The sequence below is a fragment of the Penicillium roqueforti genome (genome assembly GCF_015533775.1).
Source record: "Penicillium roqueforti strain LCP96 04111 chromosome Unknown scaffold_14, whole genome shotgun sequence".
NCBI classification, from domain to species: Eukaryota; Fungi; Ascomycota; class Eurotiomycetes; order Eurotiales; family Aspergillaceae; genus Penicillium; species Penicillium roqueforti.
Window position 1 is genome coordinate 393,312 of NW_024067578.1, and position 18,401 is coordinate 411,712.

An 18,401-nucleotide genomic window follows, 5' to 3' on the forward strand; every position below is an offset into this window, starting at 1 on the left:
GGCACGTGATACGGTTGGCCCACTTTTTCGGTCAGGGAGCAGTGCTTCGGGTATTGTGGCGTATCTGTTTACAGCGTGGCTGAGCATGTTGGACAAAAGTTCTGTAATTACATTACGAAAGAAAATACAGTGACTGGACATAAGTTTCTACACCCTTAATGCCCCACCCAGTTCACCGCCACCATATTAGTATACCGCCTATCTAAAATGCGAAGTACAAGATCCTACAGTATGAACTCATGGGGGTTTTCGACCGGCAGTATATTATATAATCATAGGGGAGTGGGGCTAGGGGTGTAAAAACATATGTCCACTGACTGTAACTATTTCAAGTTACAGGGAGGACCGAAATCAGTTTGACAACTTACAGAGATTCTTTCTCTACCAGAAACTTTCTATTGCATAATTTTTATATAACAATCTTTGGAAATAGCCAATCCTAGGTAGGAACTTGAAGTGATCCTGGGGCCGCTATACAGTACCCCTGGGTAATACACAGGGTAATACGGGTTTTGATGTCGAGGTGGGAATCGGCGGGCGGGAGTCGGGACTCGGACTGACGTTGAGTTCCATAGAGACTCCACCTCCATCCATATCGACATGAGCCTAAAGTGCGCGATCAAGAGCAGCTCGCTGATCATTGTATAGTGAGCCAGTAAATTATTACTGTTTGTATCGCTGGTGCCATAGATCGCTCCTGTGGCTCGTACCGTACATGCAGCCCAGCCGATTTCATTTGTTGATCGTGCCTTCCTGTAGAGTCCTGCGACTCCTGCCTTCCACAACCACAGTAACTTAGATATTCCCCGCTGTGACCGCTGTAAGTATATGCTACTACCCCCCTGCCCCTGATCGTTGCCCAAGAAGCCCGTACTGGAGTCATCTATCATCATAACGCTGAGCATTAATCACCTCGCGGGCAACCACACCCACAAAGCCTAACGGCAAATGGCAAATGGGCACACTCTCCCTGGACGCCACACGCAAAACGGGAGAAGATGACCACGCCAACAGTCTTTCGCGAGTTTGCAGAGAAGATCCGCACCATTCTATCATCCCGAACGCCCGAGACCGTGCTGATGGCAATCCGTGCCCTGGCAGAAGGCAGCGCCGCAACGCTCGATGATGGCACCATTGTCCTACCACTGTCCGATCTCTGCCCACACCCCGAGCCTATCGATTCGATATCTCTTCTGCTCTACCAGGAGACGATGACCTCTTTGCTCCGCTGGGGCCTGCAGGTCTTCCCGCAACAACCAACATATCGAGAGCCCAATCTCTGGCGCTCCATGGCCATCCTCGACGGCCCGCGGGGATACAATCAGCGACTGGTTGATACAGAGGACACCTGGCTGGACATGATGACACAGCGTAGGGAGCCCCTCCCGGAAGAAGTTGTTTGCGATCCGGATATGCTCCCGATGCTCCCATCGATGACTCGCGGGCCGGTACGCCCTCTAGACGACGACCTAACCTACATCGAGAATCTACTACGCCGTGACCGCACTGTTCATACCGTGCTCGCCACCCGGTGCCCGTTCGGCTGGAAGAGGCTGTGGATCGAGTGCGTCTGCCTTCACGTTAGCGCCGACGAGACGGCCGCGCTACTCGCGGTCCTCCCCGACCAGGATACGCCCACAATTGTGCTCAATGCTCAGATCCGCGAGATGGCCGGCCCGGCAGCCGATGCCGAAGATATCCTGGGACTCGCTGGACTGGAAAGCTGGGAGGCGAGCCAGCGCAGCTTTGTGTTACGCAAGAACTTGATGTTGCGCCCTCCGCAACACCCAGGCCGCCTTAGCCATGGTCAATCGATCTCGCTACAGAAGGAGGAGTCCAAGGGTTCTGTTGGGGTGTTTCTCGCCCCTACCAGCAACAATGATGACGGGGAAAAATATGCCCTCACAGCGTATCATGTACTACCATATTTAGAGAAGAAACAAACCCAGGTGATAACGCCCGGAGGGCTTGACATCCTGAGTGAGTTGTTCAAAACCGTTTCTGAGGCAGACAGTCAGAGTCGCGCGCGTCTATTATCGGCATGGGTGGAGCCATGTGGCACTGTGGTCCATGGCGATATCGGGGTCAATAGTCAGGGCTGGCGGAGCGACTTAGCCCTTGTACGCCTTGCAGACGGATGGGAGTGCCATAATGGGAGGTGGTTTAACAGTCGGGGGACAGACGTTATGACAGAGCTCTTGAGTGTCACGAAAGAGGCGCCACGTCCACCAGCCACATTCAATCTGCACCACATAGTAGGACCAGCCGATCCGGATGCCGGCGCGATCGTTTACAAGGACGGGGCGCGCACCGGGTGCAGCGCCGGACGTGTCGGCCCGTTCGAGTCGAAGATGTTCCGTGCCCGCACTGCTGATAGTTCCGACATGTCGGACCCGACGGTAATGGTGGCCCGTTTGCTGACGCTATACCCGCTGAGTGAGGCCACAGAGCCAGTTTGCGGCACTGGCGACTCTGGGGCTGGTGTCTTCATGCCGTGCTACGCTATGGGCGGCTGGCAGTGGGCCGGGCAGTTGGTTAGTCTTGGGCTTGTGCGCAATCAGACGATCGGGCTGTTCGTGCCGTCGTCTGCGGTCCTGCTGTCCCTCAGGGAGATAACGGAGAGGGAATGGAGACTGGTCTAATGATGCCTTGCTGGTCTAATGATGCCTTGCTGGTCTAATGATGCCTTGCTGGTCTAATGATGCCTTGCTGAGTAGGGATGAGTGGGCATAAGTACTACAACCGGACACTATCTTTATACAGCCGGACACTATCTTTTATACCGTCCGAGGACTTTGGCTAGTTCGCTCACATAGAACCTACAATACATGAATATGACAACTTTGAAATTCTCTTCTATTCTTGGAGCAATAATTGACACATACGAATGCGATATCCAATGGATTTCACTTGAGGAATATATATCTAAGTCAAGTAATACAACAATTGGATCATACATATATCAACAACCACTCTAGATAACATAATCATATTCTTCGACAGGGTATAAGCCCAGCAACACTCTACTTTCCAATCCCCACCAAGAGAGCTACACCATTATAATCAACACATAGTAGGAATCAGGGCGTGCTCAAGGAGTACTCAGGCTGTGCTCCGGGAGCCGATCTCTACCTGAAGCGGCAACCTTACTGTCAATAAGATTACAAAATGAATTATAATTGGGGTGAGATAGAAAATAGCAGTAATGGTGCTGTGTGTGTATGACCTGTTTGGAGTGGGCAAACAAAGCAAGAGCTTTCCATACCTACCTATATTGTTTCTCTTTCTGTTTACCTCTTTCTCCTTACAACCTATCTTCGAACACCCTGCATCTTCCTTCATCAACTAACTCTCTCCCCAATTCGGTCTATCAGTGGCTTAATGACGGTCAAGGCCAAAGGTTCTGACCATCTCGATAGACTACCCACAACACATTTAGATGCTACATACTGCCCTGTAGTAAGTTCACTCCTGTGCATGGCTTATGACCCTTGGACGTGACCCTCGTCTGTCTCAATATGCCCTCTTGCAAATGACGATCAACGGGAATGGACCGAGTTACATGACGAAGAAGTTGTCACTCTGATGCGAGATGTGAGTGGTAAATTAAAATCAATATGTGCCTGAAATTTACTGGGCCAGTATAGTCCCCATTTGACTCCTACAACTAGCTAATCTGGGTCTTTTGCTTTGACAGAATTCCATTCCTCTATAACCTGGTTCCTTAAGTCAAGTTTACATCGAATACAGTGAGAAATATCCACACGGCAACAGAGGCCAGTAGGGACCAACCCTCTGGTCCTCTTGGACCCCATCCTCATCTATTCATATGCCTGCGGAATGGGACATCCCAGATACTCTGGCAGCCTTCTTCATCGTGACCTGGTTCACATCAAAACAAGGTATCAATCCTAAGCCCTCCCACACAATGGCTGATTATTGCAATGATTGCAAGTGATGATGATAATTCGGATGATCGTGTATGGAACCTACCATGTCATACAAAATTACTCCGATACAAGCTGTCACTAATCATGATGCACTTGCCATACTACTCCCATGACAAAGAAAGAGATCACTAGCTAATCACGATAGTATTCTATTCAGGTATATCAGACCGACCTAGCACGGGCTAGAAGTTGCAGGATTGCGTCTTGCATGCCTCGTTTCTCGAAAGCTCGAACACATTGTCTCTCGACAACTATCATTCTAGTAGGTACTATATATAATTCGTTTTCAACACAACCATACTCCACTACTTTACTTGCACATGATGATAAATTTAGGCGAAGTTGAAAAGTCCACGTGAACAAACTTAATCTCAATCTGATCGAGGTGGAAGCAGCCTAGGCTATTTCATTGTTTCTTTTTTTTCTTCCTTGAATGATACTTGAATTCAGCGACTTTAATTGAATATGGCAGGCTAACAAGAAATATTACAAGGTACAAGCATAGCCCGCAGAATTTTTGAGCGCTCCAAATCTTGAAATATCCTGATATGCTTCCATACATCCACTTTCAGCCCTCAGGGAATACTTGATTCAGAACTCTCAAATGATGATAAAGGCTTTGTTTCTGATACTCAGAATGTTGAAAATATCTAGCCATCTGATGTGAGAGGAACACAAGTCCCCGAAGCTAGATGATCCAGCAAAATCAATCTACCACTTGGATTCTCTCCTTACACAACAGATTGGCAGTTTATTTGCAGATCAGAGCTGCAACAAGAACAATGTCCGACGAGGATTTGTGGATATGACTGCTACTACCAATATATTCAACAAGCACGAGGAATTGACTGAGATTATAAGATGCTTAACTGCCACCCTCTGATGTGCAAATTTCCTTGGGTTCAAGATATCTGATATACGAATCTGGTACGTAGTGATAATGCGTAAAGTATGATGCGTAAAGTATGAATTGATGGAATAGTACATTTAAATACAAAGTCATGAAATGCTGCGCAAATAGAAGAAAAAGTTCAAGCATGGCACGCTATTAATAACGCTGTGGGCCTCGCTGGATCGTATCATTCGCGCCATCCAGCGCGATGTGATCTCCCTCTTCGCCTTCACCTTCATAGTACCGTCGATCCCGAATGTAATACGGTCTCTCAACATACTCCCCAAGTTGTCTGTCCCTGAAGATACTGGGCTCGCGGCCGCCTGGGCCAGTTGGTCGCACGCTCCCAACTCGCTGAACAACCTCATGCGAGTTTTCATAGTGAGGCTGTGGAGGACGAACACTGGCTGTCCGAATTATTCTCTCCTGGGGCACTCCACGCTCATCAACATAGACCGCATGACGAGGAATGTACTCCGCTACTTGTACACTGCTGCTGCGTGAGTAAGGTTCATGGCCTTCCAAAGGAGCAGCGTAGCCTTGTCTCTCATCGGCTGCTACGGGACGAGCATATTCAGACGTCACTCGCCTGTAGACAGGCTGGGGCGGGGGCATTTCCTGCACATAGTGTCGTTCACCGTAGGGGTCTTGCACAACTGAAGGCGCACGAACACTGCCCGCATGGTGGTGCACTCTTTCTTCATAAACATCTTTTGACATCCGAGAGACTGGCCGGGGTGGGGGCGGGGGCGGGGGTGCCATCGGCTGCAGTCTTGGTGCCTGTGGCAACTCGTAGTACTGGGTGCCATGCTCATCAACCACGATCCGACGTCGAGGAGGTGCCATCATCCGCACCGGCGGTGCCTCTTCGTAGTAAGCCTCCCGATATGTTGAGGGCAGCATGTCATCCGCAGCAATATAACGATGCTGTGTGTAAGGAGGGGCATCTTCGTAGTACCTTGACCGCTCTTGCAGAGGGCGTTCCACCACATATGATGCCGCTCGAACTGGGCGTGGCTGGGCCTCAATGTACTCACGAGCATAGTCTGATTGCCGAGCATACTGTGAGCTGGCGACTCGTCGAAGATCAGCTTCCTCCCGAATTGGCCGTCTGATGCTCAGACGAGATATTGTGCGCTGGGGCCCAACGTCTGATAGAGGCTCGTGGTACGGGTCAATCTCGTAAACTGGCTCTCGCACCAGCGGTCCGCGAGTTTCATATACAGGAGTGTATTGAGGGGACGCGATGTCAATGTAGATGGGGCGCTCTGCAGGGTTTCGGCTGCGAACAACCGTAGAATCATCGGCGAATGGTGGCGGTGAAACAGGCTCCTCTTTGATAAATGCCTCCACGGGTTCTGCATTTTGTGTCCTGTGCGACGTTTGACGGGGACCTTCATCGCCTTCACGCAGCCTTCTCCGTTTCCGTGACATGACCTGAAATGCCGGTGGGTTGGGACTGCCACGAGCAGAATCAAGGTCCGAGTACACCTGGTCAGAAGGACGTTCATCCCGGACTTGCTGAACAGAAGGAACCTTGGCAGTTGCCAGAGGTGACACCCGAGATGGCCGGGGAGCTGCCGGTGATGTGATGTGGTTTCGAACTACCTTCACGTTTGTGGGAGACGGGGGCTTGCGAATATCTCGGGTTCGGTCGGGGTATCTCGCATCTAGCCTAGATGTTCTTCCAGCACCAGTTTCTAACCCACGGGGATGTTCGCCATGATCCGCTGGCGGCACTGCTGGAGCTGGTGGAGAATATTCGGGTTCGTCCACTATCTCGGACCGATGCGAATCGCGGAAGCGGCTGACGGGAGCCTCTGCTTTATGGTAGCGGCCCTGCTTCTGAGAATGGGATTGACGCTGGTCAGCAACAAGGTAAGCATCTGGCATTTCCTGATCAGATCCAGGACGGTTGAGAGCTTCAAGTCGCTGCAACTCATCTGCATAATGGGTTACCGGACCACGTGCGGCAGGTCCTGTAGGTGCAATTACAGCCACGGGGGATGACTTATGTTGCCCGCCAGTCTGCGGAGGCGAGTCGGGAGCTCTACTGGAGTAAAATGAATTGTCGTCGAAGGAATCACTGGCAGCACCGCCAGGTCCACTGGCCTCAGATGCATCGCTCAGCGAGACTGGTTTCACTGCCTCAAGAGCTTGTTTGAAAACCTCCGAGACATCAAAGTCGGGCTTCGTGTCTTGAACCGCAGGTCTCTGTTTGGTCTCTTGTTTCTTGGACTCCACTTGATCACGCAGCGCTCTTTCCAATCTCTGCCTTTGTAACTGTAGTTCCGCCCTGATTAGGTCATCCGACTTGGTCAAGAAGATAGGATCGATCTCGGATGTAGGTTTTGAAGCCACACGGGCGGGTTGTGATGCTGCAGGCAAGGCGTTTCTGGCCGCGGCACTCTGCGAGCTATTGTAAGGCTGTTTTGTGGTTGTAACCACAGGCGTATTCGCCAATACAGCTGTCGGAGGGGGATTTTTAGGTAAATGAGTTTGGAGAGGGACATTTTGGACATTTCTCCCAGGCTTGCGCACCAAGTGCTGGGGAACATTGAGCCGAGGGTGAGTGCCCGAGAAGACTTGGTCATTGATGGCTAAGATTTTTTCGTACTCCCGTACCTCATCATCCAGTGTAGAGGCTGAAACAGCCATAGGACCTGCTGGAAGGTGAGTTGTTGGTCCATGAGTCGCGGCCATGGTCATTGGGAAAGCTAGGGAAAGGGATCGGTAAAGCTAGAACAAGATGAGAGAGACTGGAAGCAGATATGTCTAAAAACGCGTAAAACCCACGTCAAATATCCACTCAGTCCAATCTACGATTGAGAAGGCTCCGAGGATTGGATAGAAGAGCAAATGAAGTGTCGTAAAAAGTCCACCATGCCGGCCGTCAGGGCGCTAAATCCGATTATGTAAGGTCGCGGATTGCTGCCGGGAACATGAGGGCGCTAGTAAGAAGTGGAAGCCGATCTTACTTTACTTTCTCTTTGACTTATGCATCGGTTATTTGCGTTATCTTCCTGTTGGCTTATTAGACCTATCGTGACCTCGTCTAGACTTTCACCTGATTATCTACCCTTGCGATTTCCTAATTTAAGATCGATGTCAACCAACGCTGCCAACGGAGTCAGTGACTCACGGCCGGTCTTCTTCTTCGATATTGACAATTGTGTAAGTCAAGAGAGGTTAAATTCAACATTGTGGCCACTAATTACTATGTGCTCCTACAGCTCTATTCTAAATGTTGGTGCTCTTGACTTCCGCTCTCTATGAGCTACTAATAACAGAGCGCTCCTCTACGCAGCTTGCAACATCCACGATGAAATGCAGGCATTGATCAGTAAGTGAAGCCAACATAGTGTGCTAGACTATCTTACTAATATAGTAAACTTGTGCTAGATGTTTTCTTTGTCAAACATCTCGACCTTACACCGGAAGATGCCCATATGCTACACCAGAAATACTACAAGGAGTATGGACTGGCCATTGAAGGCCTTACCCGCCACCACAAGATCGACCCGCTTGCCTTCAACTACGAGGTTGATGATGCGCTACCTCTTGACAATATCCTCAAGCCTGATCCCAAGCTGCGCAAACTGTTGGAAACCCTGGACACAACAAAGGTGAAACCATGGCTGCTCACGAACGCATATATTAACCACGCAAAGCGTGTGGTGAAGTTACTCGGTATTGAGGATCTGTTCGAAGGTATTACCTATTGTGACTATGGAATCTTGCCCTTGGTGTGCAAACCTGGTCAGGACATGTACGCCAAAGCGGAGAAGGAAGCTGGTGCTCCAAGCACGGATCAGTGCTATTTTGTTGGTATGTCACTCTCCACTGCATGTCTGGACCTTTTGGACTCTTCATGCTAATAAGGCCGTATCAGATGATTCACACCTGAATTGCGTACATGCGCATGCTCGGGGATGGACTACCGTTCACCTAGTCGAACAAGGGACCCCCGTACCACACAAGCCGGCTTCGAAGCACACGATCTCTAGCCTCCAAGAGCTCCCGGTACTTTTTCCCCAGTTCTTTAAACAGTGAGGAGAAAGCGGTGATGCTTAGATTTAGACCCGGCTACGACACTCTTTGTTTATTCCCACTAGACTTTTGGTTTACAACTATGAATGTATATGATTATGGGCCTATTTATATAGGACGTACAACATGAAGGGCTCTGGATAATGCAAAACGAAATCAAGATTCAAGCCTGCTATAATAATACAACGGAGAAGCCATTAGTTAGCAGTATTTTGGATCAATAATGCGTGTACTCAGTAACTATATTGTAGTGATCTACATCGTAAACCGGAAGTTTCTGCCTGAGGCAGAAACTAGTCACTTGACGCGCTCCGTTGGACTCAGGAGTTGCCGTGTTTCTGTCCTCCCAACAACCAGAACTTCTCAGCTATCGCTCAAGAGCTCATTGTAGCTCTTGAATCCACTCGAAATGTCTGGCCATGCCTTATCTGTAGGCACGGTGATTGAGCTGCCCGATGGACGGCTAGCAACAGTGCGTTTCATTGGCAACACCCATTTTGCGGACGGACAGTGGATAGGCCTTGAATTAGATGAAGCCACCGGCAAAAACGATGGCGCAGTCCAAGGCGAACGGTATTTCGATTGCTATCCAGGACACGGCATGTTTGTCCGTCCAACGGTGGTTGTTAAGATTGTCCAGCCCGAGCCGGAGAGTAAACAAACCGCCAAACTGGCTAGCAGCGCCGCAGGTAGCAAAGCGCAGCCTAAACCTGGGATCTCCACTGGTATGCGCAAGCAAACTGGGCTACCTCCTACAGCAGCAAGGCGACAGAGCAGCAATGCAGCCTCAACTCCTACTCCGGTGCCGAAGGGTGTAGCCGCTCTCCGAGTATGTCATGTCCTACAAAGGTGTTCCGTTCCATTATGCTAACCTATGATTCTACTCAATTTAGTCCCCTACGAAGTCCCCAACGAAACAACTCGCAACGACTACGGGCCGCCCGTCCATCGGGAGTACTTCCCGCACCTCTACAGTGGCATCTAATCGACCACGACTAGCTCCCAGCACCAGAAGCCCCCCGGGTCCCTCTCCAACACAGCCAACAGCCTCTAGAGGCTCACGGCCCTCGGTATCTGGACCAGCAGTCCGAACTTCAAGACCAGGCTCCCAAAGTGCCGTTGCTTCATCAACCCCGGGATTGACAAAGCGTCCTTCACTACGGCAGGTTAGCAACGCAAAAGCATCGGATGGAGGAGACGCGGCCATGAGTGGGGGATCCGGAGATCCAACCGAGACCGAGTCGCCTGACACTGACGGGGAGGGTGCACAAGACGGACTCACCGGGCCGAAGACCTCTCGACAGTCGATGACTGCTTCGCGACCTGCAGCCTCGCGTCCTGGGGCCCCGCTCTCTGCATCTCAACGCCAGGGGCAGAGCAGTGCAGTTAATCGCGAGCTCGAAGAACTTAATGCCAAGCTCAGAATAATGGAAAAGAAACGAGCCGACGACAAAGAGAAGTTGAAGACCCTCGAGCAACTCCAGGCTGAGCGTGATAAATTTGAAACGATCATCCAGAAACTTCAAGCCAAGTATCAACCGCAGCAAATGGAAGTCACCGAGCTGCGCAAAAAGTTGAAAGAACTTGAGGCTCGTTCTGACGACGTGGAACGCATGCAGGCGGAGCATGAATCGCTCATGGAAATGGCTACTCTTGACCGCGAAATGGCAGAGGAGACAGCGGAGGCATTCAAACATGAGTGCGCAGCGTTACGATCAAGGTTGGACGAGCTGAATTTGGAGGTGGAGGTTCTCCGAGAGGAGAATGAAGAATACAGCCAGGAGACCACCCCCGAAGACAGAACCACTCATGGATGGCTTCAGATGGAAAGAACCAATGAACGTCTCCGCGAGGCGCTCATTCGTTTAAGAGATATGACTCAGCAGCAAGAGTTAGACCTCAAGTCTCAGATCAAAGAATTGGAGGAGGATCTCGAGGAGTACGCTACCGTCAAGTCTGATTACGAGGCTGCAAAGGAGAGAATTTTGGTCGCTGAGACCAATGTCGATAATCTTAAGCAGCAGCTGGAGACAGCACTGGGGGCGGAAGAAATGATTGAAGAATTAGCAGACAAAAACATGCGCTACCAGGATGAGATTAATGAGCTGAAAGCTGCCATCGAGGATTTGGAATCTCTCAAGGAGATTAGCGATGAGATGGAGTACACCCATATTGAGACTGAGAAGCAACTTCAAGAAGAAATTGAGTACCGAGAGAGTGTGTTCAGCGACCAATGCCGAAAGATCACGCAACAGGACGAAGTTATCGAGGACCTTGAATATACATTAACGCGTTTCAGGGATTTGGTGACGAACCTGCAATGTGACTTGGATGATATGCGCACGACAAAGCAAGTTTCGGAGGCAGAGACCACCGAAAATGCATTGCGCCACCGCCAGATGCAAGATTTGAATATGAAACTCCAGGCCAATCAATCGAAGGCCCTGACCAAATCTATCGATGTTGAACTGAACCGTATGGAGTCCGAAGAAAATGCACAGCACCTTTCGATGATAAAGCTCTATCTTCCGGAGTACTTTGAAGGGGAAAAGAATTCTATTCAGGCTTTGCTTCGATTCAAGCGCGTCGGATTCAAAGCCAATGTTATGAGCAGCACTCTACAAGATAAGGGATCTGAGCACTCAGTAGTCTCCAACGAGGAACTTTTCCAAGCTCATGTGGTTTTGGAATATCTTATGTGGATTTCAAACGTGTGTGATCGCTTTGTGAACTATATCACAGCTTGCTCGCCCGAGGAATTTGCCAATATCAAGATCGCAATGTTCGAAATGGAGCCAGTGGAGCGCATGTTGAACTTCTGGATCGAGCCTATGAAGAAGGACGAAGTGAATCTTGCAAAGTTTGCAGTGGAATTGCAGCGGTCTATCGCTCTCCTCGCACACCTTGCTGAGACCCTTCTTCCTTCCAGCTTGGAGATGTTTGCCGATGAGCTGTGTATGCGGGCCCATTTGTCTCAATCGTACATTGAGCATTCAGCCGGTGCAATCGCACGCGTTAAGCTGATTATCAGCTCCAAGATGGTGGCCGCGGCAGAAGGCGACGAAGAAAACCTGATTTCTCTGAATAAATTGGACACCTTCGCCTCTCAGGCCCGCGGATACAAGGTTGCGATGGGTAAGATCAGCCGGTCTCTTGATGATCTGCGTTCTAGGTCACTTGCGCTCCCAAAGGACGCCGAAGAACCGTTCAAGACGATAGAGAATGAAACCAAGCAACTTTCAGAGTTTGCTCGAAAGCTCGGCGAGAACCTTGTTGTCCTCACCAGTGATGAAGGTCGCACGCACCCATTTAGCCCGGAGGAGATTCTGGACTGTATGTCCCAGGCTGCCGTGTCCTTTGCCTCGTCCTCCGAAATCCTGGATGAAAGTAACGACCCTATATCATTGTTATTTACCAGATTGCAACAAGTAGGCGACCAATTTGAGGAGCTGGATACCATTTCATCAGATCTGTCTCGCACGACAGAGTTCGAGAGAGCTGCATTCCCCTGGGTCGCTCGCGCTGCAGAATTGAAGTCCAACAAAATGACATCCCCGGATGCAGACGAGGAGATTCGCCAGTTGAGAAATGAGATTCACGAAGCGTCAGCCGCACTTGGAGTCAAGGACAATACCCTTGAAGAACAGGGCCTAAAGATCGAGCATCTTGAATCAAGGATGCGAGAGGCGAGCAAGAAGGCTGCCATGGTCAAAGAACTCGAAGCCAGAATCGAGGAAATCCAGAAAGCAGGGAGTGAACTCGAGAAAATAGTTGAGCAACAAAAGAAGGAGCTTCAGACAGCCGAAGCAGAGCGAGATGAGTTCATGGCTCGTCTTGATCGAATGAAGCGCATGTCTGGAACAGTAGGTCTGACGCCCACGGGTAACAGCGCCATCATCGCTAGTGAGGCCTCTTTAGCTGCCATGGACGAGAACGAGTCTCTCCGCGCTGAGGTGGAAAGCCTCCAAGCAGCTGTGCGTTTCCTGCGCGAGGAAAACCGCCGTTCGAACATCCTCGACCCATACTCCGTCCAGAGATCTAGTGAAATGCACGCATGGCTTGATGCGCCGCTCGTGCGTGCCAAACCAACCCCCGAACAAGAAAAAATCCAACGCACTGCCCTCGAAAGTCGGGATGTCATGACCCATCTTCTCAAACTGACAAAAGAGTCCCGTGTCCCCGATCTCAAGTCCACGATGGCTGTTCCAGGTAGTGACGGCAATGAGAAAGCGGGTCGCGCTGCTTGGCGTCCGTCCAAGACCCGCCTCCGTTATCAGGTACTCCAGCAGCGCGAAAACTTCGAGCACTGGGCCGAATGGCGCGACGAAATTGTCAATCACGAACGTGAACAAGACCGTCTGGCTGCCGCTAAGCAGGAGCGTACCATGCGTGATCGCGTCTCCAGACATGCTCACAAGGCTTCTGTCGAATTTCCCCAGGGCTCAGGCCATGGTATGATGGGCCGTGCCTGGGAGATTCTCGGCATGCAAAAACCCCGCAAAATCGGCCCCATAAGTACTTCCCCGGACGGTGTGGATATAGTCACGGACTAAAGCTTTGATCTCGTATGAAAGCTAAGACGTCGATCTTTTGCTGTATGTTGTACATAACATTCATCCTTTCTTTTAACTTGTGCCCTATTTGTTTTTCTGACAGCTATATTGTCTTTTTTGAGATACCCTACAGAAATAGCTATCGTTAGCCTTTGTGTACAATTGACTTATGTCCAGACATCGTGGTCAGATGCCATGTGTGTTAGCCTGGACCTTGAAATATGTGTTGCCGTTGCATAATTGTTCTTCTCCCTAGTAGAATACTGAATATAATCCTTTTCTGACTGCTAAAGATCCCATGGAGTCATATCCAGACCGTTTTCATTATTACTTCCTACATAAGCTATGTATGTACCACGGTTAATCACCTCAAATAGCAACCTTGGAAAGAACTAACCAACTGGAATCACAACGGGGTATTCCAACGCGCAATAGAAATAAAACAAGTCCAAAAGAAAATACCCAACAGACATCCAAGAAAAACCAAAATTCTAACAGAAAGAAAAGAAGGAGACTGGGTAACTCATTATCAAAATCTCAGAATGGCCAAAAGTGTCATCTCCAAAGAAAATCCAGACAACTTAAAACGCCACCCCAATACTAGACTCTTGGTACCGCACATGTCCATTGTCATGATACGAAGATAGGTGATGGTGCTGTTGCTGGTCCTCGAAGATGGTCGGGTAGCAGACACCAGCGTCAAGATCTTTTTCTGTAGCAGACGGGAGGACTTGGAATGAGGTGCGGGGAGTAATAGCACTGGAGAAGGCACTAGAGATGGAGCCATTATTCCGTGTTCTTGGGCCGCCGGTGAAAGTCGTAGTACTAGTCGAAGCCACTGTGGTGCCACTCAGCGTGCGGGTTCGCTCCCAATTAAACCCTTTCTCGCCGGGCATAGAGGCTTGCCTGGGGAACGGAGAGGAGTTGGTGGGTGTAGGGCACATCCATTGAGTTACGCGGTTGGAAAGAGAGAATGGGATTGCATCGATTGAGTCTCGGTTCTTGGGAAGTGGAATTGAGGGACGGCGCGATGAGGGTTGTGATATCATCGTGCGCGAGCTGGCTGACGAAGGACTGTCCTTGGACATTGCCGAGTACTTGGATGGGGATGTATCCGGCGAGTCTCTGTGCACACTGTTGGATGCAGGTGGAGTCCGAGGTACTCTGCCCCAGGTGGTATTTGCGTCGTTTGGCCATCGGGTGTTCGACGTAACCTTGCTTCCTTCTGATTTTGACCTGCCGTGGATTGGAGATGCTGCCTGAGCTTCTGGGAGAGGTTTCTCGGTGTGGATGACCTTGGAGAAATGTGGTACCAGAGTACTAGTGGCGCGAACGGGTTCTTCGACGAGCAGGGACTCCATATTACCAAGTGATCGGCGTTTCTGAGACCCAACTGGCTTGCGAGAGACTACAAATGCTTTTTGGCAATATCGATCACGAACGTTGGTCGGAGTCGTGAGGGCACGAGGGGGTACCGGTAGCGTCTTGCGCTGAGGGCTTTCGTTTAGTTGGAAGGTTTCGAATGAAGGTAATTCAGACAATCGATTACCTGATCGATGAATGCGGAGATCCAATGGTTGATAGGTTGGTGGCGGAGAATTGAATGAATGTGGGTGATCGTGGAACGATTGCACTCTGCGAAAGTCTGAAGGTGCGCTGATCTTCAATGGGGTCGTTGAAGAGCGTTTTAAAGACATGCTTGCCCGGTTAGAGGCTCGCGACGCCAAGTTCCGACTGTCGTTGAACCATGATGACAGTGAGTTTCGAGATTGATGGACACTTGGACTGGGGAGGTTATCGTATACCACCAGCTTCATAGGTGGAACAAGATGTGGTTGAGTATGGCATATTTTCATCTCCCGTTCAACGCCTGCGATGTATATTAGTCCCATCGAGTCTAGATTTTTGACGTAGTCGGACACATACCGTTCCCAGCTTGTCTAGGTTGACAACCATCGTCACCAGGTAAAAATGTAAAGCATGATCGTATCCAGCCAGTGAATAACGACCCCGCCCTCTCCAAAGCCAGCATGATGGCGACCAGCGCGAGAAATCAATCCATCACCTTGGAGGGAAAGAAAGGAGAAAACAAAGGAAAGGAACGAACCAGTTGCACAGGCAGTCAAATCAGCCCCTCAGACGGGATGGGAACATCCATCATATAAGCCCAAAGATGAGCGCCTTACCCAACTCGTCCAGGTACATATCATCGTGGCACTAGTAACCGGGGTCTATGCCCAGTAAAGACATGCACGCCGAAGCCAGCGCATTTAGCAGCATTGATCGTCGGTAGCAGAGCTGATCGAAGCACTACTATTCGTTGACGTCTAGTGGGGTTATCACATCTGTGCTCATTATTTTGAGCTACACCCTCTCAAGCCTATCAAGTCCAGTTTTGGTGTGACGAGAAAGTCGGGCGCTTACAGAGATTGGAAAGGATAATTCTATCTCTTTAGAATTTCTCGGAGTTTCATAATGTTTTCCTTTCTTCTGTTCCATTTCGAAGGATATGTACAGAACACAGATACAAACATATCAGACCGAGAATGAGCAAATGAGTAAATAAGGTAGATGATCATAATCCGAGATAATTGAAGAGACAGAGTACACCATACACCATAGAACGCGCACTATTTGCCCCAAACATTGTCCTGCTCTAGATCGTCGTAGGCCCATTTGGGCCGATCTTCGTCATGATTGGTCTCCGGCTGTATCGAGTTGGCTTCAGCCTCTTCTTCGATTAGATCTTCACAGGGTCTTCTGGAGGTTGGAGTCGGGATTAATAACTCTGCTCTGAAGCCTCTAGTGTCGCTATGCGCGATTTGGCAACTTACGAGAATCGTCGAGGTTCAGGCTCTGCCCAGGCAGAGCCATACTCTCTCTGTGTTTGGGCTCGAACTTCTTCTTCAGCCTCTGTATTCTCCACCACAAGGTCAACCAGCTGGCTGCGCTGCGTACCGCTAGAACTGGTGGAACTGACGTTTCGCTTCAAGGGACCGGGAGTCGCCGAGCTTGGGCCCGCTATTTTGGACTTTGGCTTGTGACTTTGCCTACTCTCACCATTTGACGCGCGACTTTTCCTGTGCCTATGGGCCTTTTTGACATCTGCCCCTCGGTTTGAATCTTGATTTCTCCGCGAGGGTGGCAGCCGTTGGTCACTTGGCACCACGTTGGCGGTAATCACCGGGTACTATGCGCGGTCAGCATTGCAATCACGACCACTCTGTATCAGCGTAACTCACATTCCAGTCTCCATATTCTAGTGCGCGAGCATTGAGGAATATTCGCTCATCCTCGTCGTCCAGTGCGGTTTCATCAATTTCACTGTATGATCGGATTCTCTCTCTGGAGGTTTGACTGGCCCGTTTATTTCCGGGGCCGCGCTGACTGGATTCGCCGCCCAATAGAGGCGTGCGGCTGTTGGCTTCACCCGGTTCTGGGATCCAATATTTTGCCTTACCTCCACGCTCATATCTCATGCCGGCCATTACTCGCTTGACCCGCGACCCTGACTCCTCATGCGGGATGATATTATCACCCGAGTCAAACAGCCGATATCCGTAATTCTTACCGCGAATGGTGAACTTGGTGTCTTCAACCAAATCTCGCACGCCGAATGCGTCGCGCAGCGCGTATTTTACGGGCATGCGCGCAGCTGAGATGGTCGGGTCCGCATAGTCATGCCACGAAAATGCATACCAATGAGCCATAGCGAACAATGGCATCTCAAAGCAGATAAGACTGTCCTGAATGGCTGCCGCAAGGTTGTCGGGGGTGTACCCAGCAACACTACCAAGCGCTCCCAGCCACTGCAGTATCGACAAGAAGAAGCCTTGCCAATATGAGGCGAAAATAATGAGTTTGACGCAGAGGAATTTGGGGACTGGGCGGAATGGCGCGAGGTCATCATGCAGACACACCCAGAACATGGCAAGGGAATAAAGACTGATTGTGACGCTGACATTATATATGATACCTGTCCAGAGGTATCCAGAGCTCAGCCCAATATAGCCCTCTTGATATGTATCGGTTGCCTTCATTATGATGGAGCCGAGAGCCAGAATGGGCTTCAACCAAGCGTACTGCAGGATACCACGTTTGACAGCAAGGAAGGTTTGGGGATCCGAGATGTCAATCTTTGGGAGGAAGTGATTGAGAGGCCAGGCATGGGAGATAGGAGGGCGGCCATGAGCCATGATGATCACAGCCCGCTCGCCGCCGAGGAAGTTGATGAGGAGCTGAAAGAAGGTATAGATGGTGAACGCCTGCCAATGCCATTCGTTAATGAGGGCTTATCGGACAGTCGGCCAGAGCCCCACATACCTCATAGATGTCACGAACAGGATCTAGAAACTGTGCCGCCCTTAGCGATATGATGCTCGTCCATGATGATACTGCGTAAATCGGGACCCTAAGTTCAATCAGCACTGTTTTTTGCCCTAGCCCCCTGAGCTGATACTCGAGTCAACACTAACATCAACAATATACGCACAACGTAGCGTTGGAGTAAGGGTTTCCGGTAGTTTTTGCTATATATATGGTGAGCCACGGTTCTCGAATTTGGACGGTATAAGCTCGTACGTTTGAAACCATATGGACCTGTGGTTTGAGACAACACGTTAGCCGGGGAGTTTACAGCGAGCGCGACCATGAGTTAGGTCGAAAAAGATTGGATAGACTGACACAAAGGACAAGAGAGAGGAAACCAAAGCCGAGACACCTGTGACAATGATAATTGCTCGTGCCAGGCTGGAGCCTGTTCCTCCGCCAGCTGCGGTCGTCATGATTGCTGAAATTTAGGGGGAAACACGGTTTAAGGACCCCTTTCTGCCTACGGAGGTAATCCAGCTCATTCCGCAGAGTCGATAGAGGGGCAAAACATGTTAGTCAAGACCGAAATGGGGGGAGAACAAGCTAGAGGAGCGTTAGTTCGGAATGAGGAGGCGTGTTATCCGA

General features: G+C 50.1%; 6 protein-coding genes across 6 annotated transcripts; 3 read left to right on the top strand and 3 right to left on the bottom strand.

Moving 5' to 3' along the window:
* Positions 1-998: 998 nt before the first annotated feature.
* On the top strand, positions 999-2,642 carry LCP9604111_5770 (uncharacterized protein; the record flags this gene model as incomplete). The annotated part of the gene is made up of 1 exon (XM_039073617.1): positions 999-2,642. The coding sequence occupies one exon, from the start codon at positions 999-1,001 to the stop codon at positions 2,640-2,642; it is 1,644 nt and encodes a 547-aa protein (XP_038928281.1).
* A 2,356-nt stretch (positions 2,643-4,998) lies between these two features.
* LCP9604111_5771 (uncharacterized protein) lies at positions 4,999-7,545 on the bottom strand (the record flags this gene model as incomplete). The annotated part of the gene is made up of 1 exon (XM_039073618.1): positions 4,999-7,545. One exon carries the CDS (start codon positions 7,543-7,545, stop codon positions 4,999-5,001), a length of 2,547 nt encoding a protein of 848 aa, XP_038928282.1.
* Positions 7,546-7,947: 402 nt separating this feature from the next.
* On the top strand, positions 7,948-8,895 carry LCP9604111_5772 (putative pyrimidine 5'-nucleotidase; the record flags this gene model as incomplete). The annotated part of the gene is made up of 5 exons (XM_039073619.1): positions 7,948-8,016; positions 8,076-8,088; positions 8,150-8,185; positions 8,245-8,670; positions 8,735-8,895. 5 exons carry the CDS (start codon positions 7,948-7,950, stop codon positions 8,893-8,895), a joined length of 705 nt encoding a protein of 234 aa, XP_038928283.1.
* Positions 8,896-9,301: 406 nt separating this feature from the next.
* Positions 9,302-13,445, top strand: LCP9604111_5773 (uncharacterized protein; the record flags this gene model as incomplete). The annotated part of the gene is made up of 2 exons (XM_039073620.1): positions 9,302-9,721; positions 9,786-13,445. 2 exons carry the CDS (start codon positions 9,302-9,304, stop codon positions 13,443-13,445), a joined length of 4,080 nt encoding a protein of 1,359 aa, XP_038928284.1.
* A 581-nt stretch (positions 13,446-14,026) lies between these two features.
* Positions 14,027-15,477, bottom strand: LCP9604111_5774 (uncharacterized protein; the record flags this gene model as incomplete). The annotated part of the gene is made up of 2 exons (XM_039073621.1): positions 14,027-15,315; positions 15,372-15,477. The coding sequence occupies 2 exons, from the start codon at positions 15,475-15,477 to the stop codon at positions 14,027-14,029; spliced, it is 1,395 nt and encodes a 464-aa protein (XP_038928285.1).
* Positions 15,478-16,075: 598 nt separating this feature from the next.
* On the bottom strand, positions 16,076-18,229 carry LCP9604111_5775 (OSTA/TMEM184 family protein; the record flags this gene model as incomplete). Its single annotated transcript, XM_039073622.1, has 7 exons — positions 16,076-16,205; positions 16,280-16,635; positions 16,688-17,710; positions 17,769-17,856; positions 17,921-17,974; positions 18,027-18,044; positions 18,129-18,229. The coding sequence occupies 7 exons, from the start codon at positions 18,227-18,229 to the stop codon at positions 16,076-16,078; spliced, it is 1,770 nt and encodes a 589-aa protein (XP_038928286.1).
* Between the last annotated feature and the right edge of the window lie 172 nt (positions 18,230-18,401).